This window comes from Colias croceus, chromosome 9 (assembly GCF_905220415.1).
Source record: "Colias croceus chromosome 9, ilColCroc2.1".
Classification (NCBI taxonomy): Eukaryota; Metazoa; Arthropoda; class Insecta; order Lepidoptera; family Pieridae; genus Colias; species Colias croceus.
Genome location: NC_059545.1, coordinates 4,662,223 through 4,676,135, shown reverse-complemented (window position 1 = coordinate 4,676,135; position 13,913 = coordinate 4,662,223). Strand labels below are relative to the sequence as shown.

The 13,913-nt window shown below is 37.4% G+C and overlaps 1 protein-coding gene across 2 annotated transcripts in view; it reads left to right on the top strand.

Moving 5' to 3' along the window:
* The window catches only part of LOC123694179 (zinc finger homeobox protein 4), a 102,208-nt gene extending 95,319 nt beyond the window's left edge, over positions 1 to 6,889 (top strand). Inside the window, exon 5 of one of the 2 annotated variants that reach the window (XM_045639524.1) lies at positions 6,270 to 6,889. In XM_045639524.1, the coding sequence (XP_045495480.1) occupies positions 6,270 to 6,883 (614 nt within the window). In that variant the 3' untranslated portion in view covers positions 6,884 to 6,889. The remainder of the gene's footprint in view (positions 1 to 6,269) is intronic. The other variant, XM_045639525.1, reaches the window with a different exon arrangement.
* The last annotated feature ends 7,024 nt before the right edge of the window (positions 6,890 to 13,913 follow it).

The following is a 13,913-nucleotide window of genomic DNA, read 5'->3' as shown; positions in this document are numbered from 1 at the left end:
GAAAGTTCATAAACGATGACAATGTGGCGCCTAAACCTTATTTAAATACTTTTTCTCTGTTCCACCATGTTTTTATATAATTAGAATGAAAAGCACTATATGGATATAGAATTATAAACGTAATGTTCCATATTAGGGTAAGCTATTATAAAAAATATACGTTGGTTATAAGTGAATTCAGTTAGAATGTAAAAAATGGAAAAGTAATAGTTAGTGTAAATTTATAATTTTTTGATATCCTAGAAGAATTTATATACTATGTAAAGAACATAATATATTCGCAAAATGTTATAAATAGTTCCATTAAAAAATAATAGCACATAATATAACAGCGTAAGTAATAAGATCGACTCGGGTGTACTTAATTTAATATCAATCAAGGTAAATTACACTGCGGATAAAGAGAGAATAAAATTAAAAGAAAAACGGATGCTAACAAGTCTCGGTTACAAATTAAACAGGCTGAGTGTCAGCGAGGCGAGCTTGCTGACTTAAGGAGATGAGAAAAATCTAATTACAATAAGACATTTCGTACCCAGTTTAATTGAGAACTTTTAAAGTCACTTCCCCCTCCCGCACCCCCGCGCCCTGTTTGCATTTCCCCCTTATCGCTCCAGCGTCGATTACATTTTTTTAACATTTTTTAATTTCGTTCGAGCTTTTAATTTCCTTCGCGCTCGCCTTTTCTTTTATGCCGCATTTTTCTGTTTCCTTTCTCCGGTGGATATTTCACACCGCCATTATACCGGCCGTAATGAGATTTTCTTTCATTATGTTTAATCTCCCGATTAATTCAAATGTTAATCTCCTCTTTTCACGAAGCTTTTTACGACTTAAATGCTACGGTGGCGAGATAGACACAATTGTCCACGGATTTCGGCGCGGCGTTTGGAAATAATTAAAAAACGTGACTTTTGTGCATCGATGGTGTTTCTGGGCGACACGCTAAGGAAGATCGGTTCGGGCGATTAGATCGTCAATAATTTAATTCGCAACAAATTCAAAACGCCGGACCCCCAGATAGGTGTTCCCAGACGTGTTCGGAACGCCAATGGCGAGTCTAGGAGTCGGCAAATTGAAAACACCTCCGGGGCTGTAAACACGTCACGTGATTTAGGTTTTAATCAAGTAGGGACGCGCCGCCCGCCGTAATTGTGACAAATCCTCTGTTTGTCCGAAAGAACCTTTAACTCGGCAGCGGAACGGCCCGTTATAGCTCTTCGCACGTGCTCCGGCAAGGGAGCCTGTTTTTTGTCCACACATGTGCTCCCTCCGCCCTGAAGGTGGCTTGATTAATTTTTAATATTTTTTCTTCCAGTTCACGTACGCAATTTTCACTTTCCCGCTTAGACAACGCTGTTTGTTACCCGTGTCGATGGGAAAACGGCGTCACGTCCGCGCAGTAAATTCATTGACTTCCAATTTAATGGTGAACTCATGTCGTTCGCTAAGTCGGGTTTTTATCTGTTTAACGCTAATATGCGACAACTAGTTAAACTGTTAAGTCGCCCGCGCTACACCTACATAACTCATTAGTGAATTAGTAAGACTCGCAATTGTGCCCGTAATAAAGTCAAAGACAATGAAAACATTCAGATGCGCTACATTAATCCAACCTTCAGAAAAATTCCTAGCGGTAGAAATATTCGCAACGGGTGATTGTTGAAAATAAAAATAAAAATATCGAATTACTGACTACGTCCATTCAAACCTGTTATGGTACACAACGTAGAGGAATTTTTAGCAATGAAGTAGTACATCTGCACATTAGTCTGTAACATCGCGGCAGTAATCTGTCGCAATTATCGCGTGGCGCATATCCCGATTAGACGGCGGGACGGCAATTAGGTCGGCGGACATACGCGTTAACCTGCAATGAGGATACGCCTAAACAACGACTCATTGTACCGAAACGACTCTATTATGTACATTCCTGCCTAAGTCTTAATGAAAAATCTTCGACGTCAGCGGTCATCTCCCCCGTTCACAAATCAGATCGGCACTCTTTGTAAACTCACCTCCGTAACCCACCCTTCGAGTTCAAAGAGCGCGGGGCAATGTCCAAATTATAAATTCGCATTAGAACGGACGCGCACGGTTCGTTTACTATTTCATTTTGGTTCAATATCGCCACTCTACTTTGTTCCACACACACTCCCTGCCACCCCACGCCACCCGCGCCTTAAGACGCCGGGAAATATCTGCGTTTTAAGCTATATTTCTTTCATCCCTCATTTTTGCAGTTCGTAGCAATCTGAAATCCAACACGTCCCCCGCAGGGGTCTACCTCCTTCGGGTGGCGACCCCCTATTCTTGTACCCGGATAAAAAAAGCGATATCTATTTATAAAATGTACGCACTCGTGTTTGTTACGTGTGTGGACGCGAGGTTCGCGCGTGTGTGCGTATTCGCTCATTTGCAAACCGTCTCCTGAGATAACTGCCTCCGTCGGTTATCCCGCTCTTATTGCCTCTTTCTTTCCTTGATTGTCGAGTGTGTGGAAAAGTTTTAAGATCTTTCGTAAATGGATATTGATTTTGTCGCAAAACGAAAAAGTTTCTCATATTGTCGATGAGAATGTAAATAGGCTGTGAAGACTCGTTTGGAATATTAAATTTGTAGATGAATAAAAAAGATTTGGTAAAATCGATCAAATATTTTAGGTACAATTCTATAATGGAAGTATTAGTTTGCATGTAATGGCAGATAACATTATTTATCCATTTAATTGCTTGGTTATTGCAGTCTAAGATGCAAAGTAAAGAGACCAAATTCAAAGCGTCCTCGTTACGTGAAGTAAGTATTCGAGTAAATAAAGTAAGGTAGACAGCGGGAGGCAGCCGCTTCGGCTCACGTATGAACGTAATTATAAAAATTGAAGGCAAGGCCCGCTCCTTGGGATCTCTCCCTCGCTCCCGCGGCGTCGTGCATTTTTTCGTACATATTAAACTTCCCTCCCCCACCCGCCACTTCGCCCCGCGAGTCCTCTTTTTAATCGATTTTCCCAACACAAGGGGTGAGTCCTCTGGGGTGAATGTAATTTTTTATGCGTTTTTTCCATCGACGGAGACCGTCGCCGGAGGTGCCATTACGCCACGGCTTGTTGAGAATATTTTAATTATAAGGCATTAGCGCGTTTTATGATAGCACTCCCGCTTGAGTTTATAAATGATCGAGAGCTGAAGTAATTAAATATTTGAATGCGGTGAGATTTCCGCAGGGAGTTTGAAGGAACACGGGATAATGGACGTTTGTGGCCACTCAGGCGTCGGTAAGATGGATATAAAATTTGATGAAATTATTGGTTAATGGCCGTTAAAATTGCTACGGGGAAGGAATAACGATTATGCATTTTCTTCGCGCTTTAGTAATGGATGTTCCGAGATGTACTTAATCGGTTTCATTTATCGGACATTGTAATTTTGTCATCTGTACTTTAAATATTTTAAGTGCTTAAGTATTCACACGTTAAGAATGATGGGAACATTTTGTCTCTGCAGACCATATTTTAAATTTAATTAACACCTCAAAGGATATTCATTTACAATATGACACCCGCGTAATATTATACTGCAGTGCATTTGCAGAGAAGCCTAGACATTTAAAATGTTAATAAGATTATAGTGGTTAACGCAGGTATTGTGAATTTACACGCGTGCTGAGTTACAATGATGGCTCATACCTGACACCTAGGGTTTCCTGCCTCTGTACTCATTCAAGCTTGAACATTTTATTATATAGAGTACTTCTTAAACTTATTAAGAGTGCGTAGGCGATGTAAGCTCTGCTCAGGTTACCTACACAACACACTTGCATGCTGCATAATCTAATGCAGGTTTTTAACACCTCACAATATAGAATAGTGGTTAAATACTTCATCATTGTCACCATTTGAGCTAAATGTCTGAAACACGAATTTATAATCTAATGCAGAGCATTATTTACATGTGTAAATATAATATTTAATACAAAACTGACGTAATAAAACCCTATAAACGTACTTATGTAAAAAACATATGAACGATAACATCTCGCAAAAAATACTACACTAACGTCTAAACAATATTTATTTATATCTAAATAACAATCGGTTAATCCCCTTATACGGATGGACAGCATGTTCTTTAAACGACGTAAACTGTCCCAAAGCAGCCGAGTCTAAATCACTTCCCAGATGTTTGAGGTCCACTTTAATTACCATCCATCACTGAGACAGGAGTATCGCTACATCGAAATGCTACCAAATAGGGGCACATAGTAATTGGTCCAGCTAATATGGTCCTTCGAACCCCTGAAAGATTTCACTGGCATATATTAGATCTTGGAAGTCGTGATTATACTATGAACTGTAACATTCAATTGATTGTTTAGAGTTCAATGATTTCTTTATATGCTCTAAACACAAGTTGTGTTATTAACAATGTTTTATTCAATGTAACATCCTGTTTGTTTAATTCTTACTTATAACCCATGAGGTGCGAAATGCTAATTTAGCAACCATAGCAGTCAAACAACTAGAGTTAATACGGCGACATATGCGGTTGATATTTATGTGTTTAAATAAAACAAACAAACAGTACGAATATAATTGTTGAAAAGGCAAAAGTCCGTATACATTACGTCCTTAACTCCAATAATAGCATTCATAATGAGATGTAAATGAGCGAAGAAGTAGCCGACTCGGTTCGCGTTATAATAACGCGTAACGACCTACAGGACCGGATTAAGAAGCCCTTTGACTTAAACCTACTTGTTCGTCCACTGAATTGACCAACTCGACGGACTTCACGCCAACGACATGCAACCTTAGCTACATATTAATAAAGTTGAATATAAGTTTGATAGGCTCATACTTTAAATACGATGTTTCGCGGTGTCAGCAGCACAATAGTGTGGATATTTTGAAACTAATTGGCAGAAAGGGTTGCGAATTAACGTCAGGGCCGAGTGTGGAAGCGGCTTTGTGTCACGGTTAATAAAGTCAATATTACTGGTTTTAGTTATAAATCTAGTGATGACTTTCTTTATTTACACGACAAACATATTTTATGCCTTACCTATATATTTTATGCCTTACCTATTTTTAAACATTCGATTTGTTCCAGAATACTTATTTAAATTATACATTGACTACATACTTTATTCACTAAAAAACAAACATCTTAATAAGAACTAAGACTAATAATAAATCATAATTTTAAAAACTCACACTAAAATTTCGCTCACATTCTCAAAAAACTATATATCTCTACGTAACCTAACCTCATCTGTCAATAACTATAGTCAATGGTCATGTCAGAGTCATTACAGAAAACATTGTAACATATGAACAATATCTGCACGATGCATCATTACGCTTGGTTCAATCAAGCCGATTGTTAACTAAATCAAGCTATGCTCCGTTTCGCACGATATTATTCAAATAGATATCCTTGCATGCAGTTTGAATGGTACTCGCAAAGGAATATGAAACAACGGCGCCAATGATCTATCCGCTAGCGATACGTAGACTTTTGTGACTACCTAATGTAAAAATGTAAAAATATTTTAGTAATTATAAAATCACATTGATCAAAGAATGAAAAGACTTGAAAGAAAATTTTTTAATCAAGATATTTGAGTTAAGTACTTAGCTTAAAATATTTTTAAAGCTGCTTATGATTTATGTCAATGCTCTTACTTCTGTAAAGGTTAATTGCTTTTAAGAAATATTAATTTAAATCTATAAGAAATAAATGTTTATTTTTTTTCCCCATTGTAGTAAATGAGCTCAGATTATGTGTCAAAATAGTGACTATATAAACGGTCATTGCACTCGATGTTTAAACAAAACGTCGACGTATCAAACGCTATGTATTATGCATTCTTGAATATAAGCCGCATAAAACAGAGTCCGAATCAATTACGGAGGCGGGCAGGCCTCGTTAGAAACGCATCACGAATCTACAATCGTCTGTGAAGTAAACAGTATATCTGGTGCTAAGGAACCGCGAACAATGGATCACCCAAATTAGGTCTATATAGGGACAGCAGATTGATGGCGCGCAGTTTTTACCTCGTACGATACATATCAATGTCTCAGATGACAACGACTCATTTGCATGTAAAATTTTAGTTAGAATTGATTACTGAGAAACTTTGCATAGAAATAGTTGAGATAGTTTTCTATCTAGAAATAGTTTAAATGTGGACAAGATACCAATTGCATTTATGTTTATCAAACTGTTAGCGTATAACCGTTACTAATTCATCTTTTTCCGTTGTTACAGGTGCAAACCCGCCCCCCATGCAGCCGCAACCTCAACCACAAGGGTTAATCGTCGAAACTGGAAATGGGGCAAGCGTACTTCAGCTACCAGCAACTACTTTAGAACAAATCCGGCATATCGCATCAGACCCCGGAGCATCTACACTGCGCTTACCGCCCTCCGCTACAGAAGTACCAGCTGGGGCCCGCGAACTAGACTACGACCTCTGCTACGTATGCAAGCACTGTAAAGTGGCGTTCCCGTCTCCTACCCCGCTCCAAACGCACCAAGCTCGCTCGTGCTACGCCGGGCGGGACTCCGCTCGAGGCGTCATCCGCGTGGTCCAGCCCTCACTCGAGTGTAGAACGTGTCCGGGTGAACGGTTCCGCAACGCGATGGACTTCAGGCGACACGCAGAGAGCGAAGCGCACATACGGAACTCCATGCCGTCGCTCCAGCCGCCCGTCGCAGAACCGCTGACCCATGAGATGGAAGATGTGGTGAACCAGATCACGCTGCTGGCCGCCCGCGCCGCGCAGGACGCCACTCCGAAGGAAGCCAACGTGACCTTCTGCGCTCCTGGCCCGCGTTTCCCTCAGCCGGGCGAAATGCCCCTTGCCAGCGCCGGTCACTAATCCTATTCCGAAAGAAATGTATAGTTACTACTATTAGAGCCCCTCGCTCATGTCGTTGTCCGACAACGCAACAGTTCACTATTAGGTCTTAAAGCTTCTTTTCGTTGATCGTAGCCGCCACAAACGGCACTTTCCTAGGTATAACATTTAAAGCTTGTAGTTGTGTAAGTTTAGGTTAATGAGAGCTGGGTGTCGGGGTGGGCCCGCGCCCAGCCGGCCGTCGCCGCACACTGGGAGGCGGCGGCGGCAGCCGCGAGGTCGCGCGCACGCTGCACTTCATATCATACGTTAGACAGGTTTTAATATATACGTTTACCGTTGCGGCGCCGCGCTGCGACCGAGCGGTGGCAGCTAATCCTTTACCATCGTCTCCCAGGAAAGCAAGTTCCTATCTTTATGGCATATAATATTATCGATATTGATAATTACGATTTAATTATTTGTTTAAAGCTATGTAATACATACATATAATCGTTCTAATTTTAGGCATAGATATGTTCTCGTAAGAAGTTCCTGATGCATCGTAAATGTATGAAGATATATATACGTATATGATTTTTTTAACGTGAGGCGAAGTTAGGTACGTATTAGGCAGTAGAGCGGTCCTCCTCTCGCGCGGGTTTCGCTCGGAACGACTCGACCCCACGCAATGGAACATGCGACCCTGTCGTGTAGCGTGACTTTCGACGAAAGTGGCGCGCACACATAGGTACTTAGGTCAGTACGGAAGCAGGAGCGGTGGGAGAGTGCCCTCGCACTCGCGAGCCGCCCGTGGAGACGCGACGGTACCGCGTAGGCTTATCGGTAACGGTTAATTATAATGATTATTATTGTAGCAAACTTTTCCAAAACGAACGAACTCGAAACTCGGGCTGCGCGCCAGCGCTCAGCCTACCTCGCATACAAGTGAGTTTATTTTGGAACTAAGTGTGATTCTTGAATTTTTATTGATATTGTAATGATTATTATTAGTAGTGGCATAAGTGAATGGAGGCATGGAGGTACATGCGGCGGCGACGCGACAGCGCTCGTCACAACGCATGTATATTCATAACCTTACTGTGTGCGCGGAGTCCCTTATATTTTCAATGGCACAGAAACGTTATTAAAAATATTTTACATATTTACATTTTATCTAGCGGAGTCTAATACAATATTTTATCTATGAGCGGATCCTACTACAACATTGAGTTTGTTTTTTATAAAGTGCAATGTTTTATTCCACCGGTTGCCGGCGGTCCTTGTTATGCCTATTGTGCAATGGGGCGAAGCTTGCGCGCGATGCGTCTCCCTCTGATCGCTTTACACCTCCCCAGAGGCGTCTGGGGTTACATTAAGGCTTCACAAATTTCATTTCGTATTCCATCTCGAAGCACTTAATTCGACATGACCGTATCGCGACGAGACAGATATTACGGAGACATGTTACTGTAGTACTTGTCTGAGCCGCACGGAGAGGGAGCCGCAATGCGCGGACGCAACGTTTCCGACGCGAGGCGCGCGTTTATACTACATTATTATTTTGTTTGGCGGTGTTGATATGATTAATATTTATTATGATGATAGCTCCTATTGAAGTTTGTTGAAGCGTTCCGTTTGCAAACTCCATCGCGTACGTTATCGGTTTAAAGGTTTTAAATATAATATTTATTTTGATCGTTTTACAATGAAAGGTATGCAGTAAGTTTGCGTTAGCGTAGGTGGACGTGTCGGTAAAGCGATGTTGTGTCTCCGCGGACGACAGCCCGCGGAATGAATCATGGTTCCTATGTATATTTCAATATTAGCGCGACTAGTTTCATTATAATTTCCGAACAAATTTTAATATTTAAGATTAATTCGGATCAATCTGTTGTATCCGCTACTTGACGTGCCGCCACGGCCATGTTGTTTATTTAGTTTATAGCCTGTTCTATTCTGTTTCGAAATGTTTGTAACGATCAGCACTTTTGTATTGTCGACGAAACTTTTAGTTATATTCTTAATATTTATGTGAGTAGAATTCATTATCTCTAGGTATGTAATGGTTACTAAATACAAAAATAAGTTTTACGATCGTAAAAAGGTAGCGTGTCTATCATAGTTCCTATACTGTATTGTAATACTAAATTATTTTAAAATTCTTTAATAGTAAAATATACCGTTCCTACTATTGTAATCTGTAACGAAGTTTTAACGTGAACTGATGTAGCGCGCATGCGCGTGAAATACACGATGTTTTTAATGTTACTCGTCTGAAATTCTGGTTTGTTTATTGTATCAAGTGAGTGTCACTGATGTTTGCGTTGTTTCCTTTGATCGGTTCTGAGTTATGACATGTGTAGCGGCGGCCTACGCGCAGCTACGCGACTACGACGCAGTCACCCGTAGCAACAACAGATATCGAATACATTGTCAAGTGTAAATGGTAAAAATAAACTCAAAGTTAGTTTATCAGATACTGGAGTTTTATTTTTCTGTTAACCCCTGTTTTTACTTTATTGTGGATATTTAGTTCAAGTGCTACCTCTGTATTATGCAAATTAAGAGACTGATAGATAGTCAATTATTGTAGTTCGAAGTTATGACCTGAAATACTGATATTGAAATGATGAACACAAAAAGATATTGCCTCAATCTATTATATAGTCTTTACATTTAAAGAAAATGTTTAAGCATTACTTATTTAAAACTGCTTATTTGATTTATCTTCATTTAAATAGATTATTTGAGATAAAAATTAGAAGCAAAGCCAAAATGGCTACTATTTTAACATTTAATAGATATTAACTTATACAATATTTAATGCATAATTAAATATTTTTCTACAATCCATGTACTAAAAATACTGAAACACACCCATTTAAAAAAATAGTTAATATTAGGAGTAAAATTAAATCATAAATTATAATAGATGAACAATGATAGGTAAAAATATAAGTTACATGATAATTGATAACTAATGAACAAAATTTTAATACACAAGATATTTTATACAATACATTCTTTCCTTATCACCATACATTCCAAGAACAATTGCGATTCAACCCATAGGTAATCCTAAAGCATCGTAAAACCACTATCTGACTTTATCTTTCGACACGTAAAAGTTTATAACAACTATTTCACGCCAGAGATACGATAAACGATTTTTAAACATGCTTGTATCATAATGTGCTTGGAATATACTCTTTTTAGTGGAAATACCACCCTCCACAGATAAAATCTACAACCTGACATTTTAATTATGTTTCTTCGGTAAATGGTAAAGGTCAAAACCCACTTATATAATTTGATAGCATACTTGATGGAAAGTTGTTTTCAATAAATAAATTTAACTTACGCTCTGTTTTTTTTGAGTAAAATTATGTAAATTTTCAATTATCAGTTCAATATAATTATAGAAAAGGCAATTTAAAGAAGCTAAAGTGTAGATTTATTTTTAATAACATTTAATCGATGATTTATAGTCAGAATAAGATTATGTCTGTACACACACACACTAGTTTTTTTTTTTATAACACTTAATTTCATTGTTCGAAATTGAAATAATAGCTAGGTACTTAATAATAATACATTGCTGGTAACGAGCTGGCACAGGAATTTATGGAAAGAGAATTCTCTACGAGGCAACCTGAAACAGAAGGAAATAATATAAAACGGTAATTATGTAAAGATTCTAATAAAAACACCAGAACTTGTTTCGTAAATCTTGAAGTTACTGCTACGTTATAAATTCGACATTAGATTTAGATATGCCTATATGCGTCCGAACTGTTGATCACTTAAAGAATATCTCATATACCTATGAGTACTTATACATTAATAAATTAACTTATACTGGTATACAAAATAACGCATAGATAGTAAAGAAATAAAATACATATTATGTTGATTAGATAGCAAATGCATTTGATGCGATTAAGTAGAATGGTAATTAATTTAAATCTTTATTTAAGTATTTTTGAAAATTCACGTAGGTAAATTGGAAAAAAAACAGTGTTTAACTAAACCAAAACATCAAAGCCGGCCAATCACATCAGTGTGAAATTACATATTGAATACTTCAAACAGATTACGAAGTCTCTAATCAAGCGAAATTTGAACAAAAAACAGAACCCTTAGCGCTTCGATCCTAGAGCTGTCGCACGGCCGGATGCAAAGGGGATTTGTAAGTTATTGATTATATCGGAATGGGGTGGCAACACCCTTGGAGGTGGCTTAAGATATATCGGTCGCATTATTTTACATATATGAGACATAGTTGCAGTGAGAAATATCCCGTGTGGACGAGAGGAATCTATCGAGACGAAATATACTGCGTATTTGCGATGCTCCACTGGAATTCGTTGTGGGTTTTATGTAACGTTATTGCGATACAATGCTTAATATTCATATAAATTTCAATTTTGCAATGCATTTTCTGTACAATCTTCATACTTAATTTCATATAATATATATAATGGATATAAATAGGAGTGAATTGAAATATAAACCACATTTTCTTATATTTTAAGATGCTTATTATTGACGATTCCCATGGCCTCTTCTCAAAACTTCTATTACAGTTTCATTAAATTCTTCATTCTTTTTCTTTTTGTCATTGATAGTTCTTCGTTTATCTGAAAAAGAAAAAAAAATGTTACTGTCGAGTAGGTAATAGAATTAGCAACAAATAAAGAAAATTATTACAGATTTACGTAAATAAGTATTATATACGCTGCAAATTCAAATTATTAGTAAGCTAATGGATAAATTTAATGAACTGAGAAATTAAACTTTAAGAATTTTCTGTAGTAACTCAAGGAATGTTAGATTTTAATAGGTACTATAATTCCTCCTCAATGGATGAATGAATTCCTCATTTCTATTATTTTAATAACATTCAATTAAAATTAAATTGAAAAATTCCCAAACAGGCACAATTCAAAACAACTCCCGAACATTTGAGTTGCCTCCATGCCACACGGAGGGGCGGGCACGCATGGCAACCCTTCACGCGTTGGCGCCAAATCCTTAATGCGCGATTTAAAAAGAAAACTGAACGGGAACCGATTGAGATGGTAATACCGAATGTCCCGAACCACCGATAACTCCCATTATAACGATGGGGAGGGAATTTTAATGTTCCGCCATTTTGGCGCAATGCTCAAATTTTACGACCGCCGAGTCATTATGAGGGAAATTATTGGCGCTCTGATTGCTTTAGCTGTGATAAAAATTCTCAAGTCGGCAATAAGGTGGAACTAATCCAGAGTTAGATTGAAATGGTGGAAACTTAATGGATGTACTCAATAAATTGCGCGTATAAATGAAATATTATTCATTTTTCGCGGTTAGGGGAAACCGGATTGGCCTTACCTTGGAACTTTATTATGAGTGATACTACCTACTCTGATTTGATATTGTAGTCGTCACGTATTCATATTAAATTACAGTAATAAGGTAAGAAATAATATCATACACGGAATTTTCCTAAACCTAAAATAGCACTGTATATAATATTATATATCTACCTAGTCGCTATTGAGTATACTACCACTTTAACCATAAAACTTCCATATAATTCTTTCTTTACTTGTACATACCATTACCCAACTAAATCCTAAGATAAACCGTCTTTTAATATAGTCCGTTTACGCAAGATATATTACTATTCAACTTACTTAAAACTCCAAGTCCATCAAAAGTTGTGAACAAAGCTTAAAAGTTAAAAGAAAATATCTCAGTCAGGTGGAGTCTTGAATAGACAAAGTTTTGCGAGAGCCGTGATTAATGAGACGCTGCTTGTTTGGAGCATTCACAATGAGGATTACAGGCTTTGCCTCACATTAGCTACCGAGTGCTTTGCGGAAAACGCTCGTATCGTCTGTCATACTAATGAAACAATGTAAGCTGTGTACGCAATCACTGCTATTTCATAACGTTGAGATTTGTCAAGTGCTATGTGGTTTGCAGGAACAAGTATTGTAGAACTTTATATGAAAATTGTGATTTTCTGATTTACTGATTTACCTTATGAATTGTACTTATTAATTCATAATTGTAGTTATGAAAAAAAGTATACAATTCAAACACTCATTTTAGTTATCGTTAATTATTAGTTTTTGTGAAGAATACGAGAAAAGCGTGTGTATTAAAATTGTAATCTTTAAGCTTAGGCAAAATATAACGTTCCTAGATGATTCTCAGCAATGCAACACCTGATTGTTTTTGTATCTTTACAAGTTTTGTGCTTTATTTGACTGATTGATTGAAACAAAATAAAGAGCCTACCAGTCTTGAGTCAAAATCGCGTTACAGAAGGTAGAAAGAACTACGAAGTACGAAGACTATTTATAGTCTAGTTTATTTACATATATGTATATGATTTTCAAGTCATCAAATGAGCACCAAAAGCGCATCTCGCATAGAAACCAAGAATGAAATCCAATGAAACGTAAAGCCAATTCCGAAGCGCTCGGACCAAGGGTTGTGCATTTGTGTAGTTGTACAAATTGATCACCCCGTGTTTATCTCGACCTCCGACCCCTTTATCTACAACCCCTTGCATTGACTTTGTTTCGATTTACACGATTTCTAATGTGTACTGCCTTTTTGGTCGTGATAAGAATTGTTAAATATTTGTGCAAAGATGGAGTTTGTTAAGAAATTATTTGTATTATGTGAGTTTATTTACTGCAGAAATTATATTGTTGATATTGTATTCTCAATTACTTTAATAGCGCTAGAACACCATTTCTTCCTCTTTTAAAAAGAAACTTCAATGATTGTAGAAATTGCTACCTATTTCTGTGCAAGTCCGTTTAGTCAGTTCGTATAGGTATATAAATATTTATAAAATGTGTTACAATCATGAACATTTTGATACGCATTCAATAAGAATTCATTGATATATACATGTATAGAAATAAATAGGAACGACGTTAAGTAAAATTTGGAGCTTTAACATTTTTTTTATTTTTTGTATTTCAACTTCTCTCATAATGTTTAAATAGGCAATAAAATTGGAGAAGCCTTCGATATTTATTAATAAAAAATATAAATATCG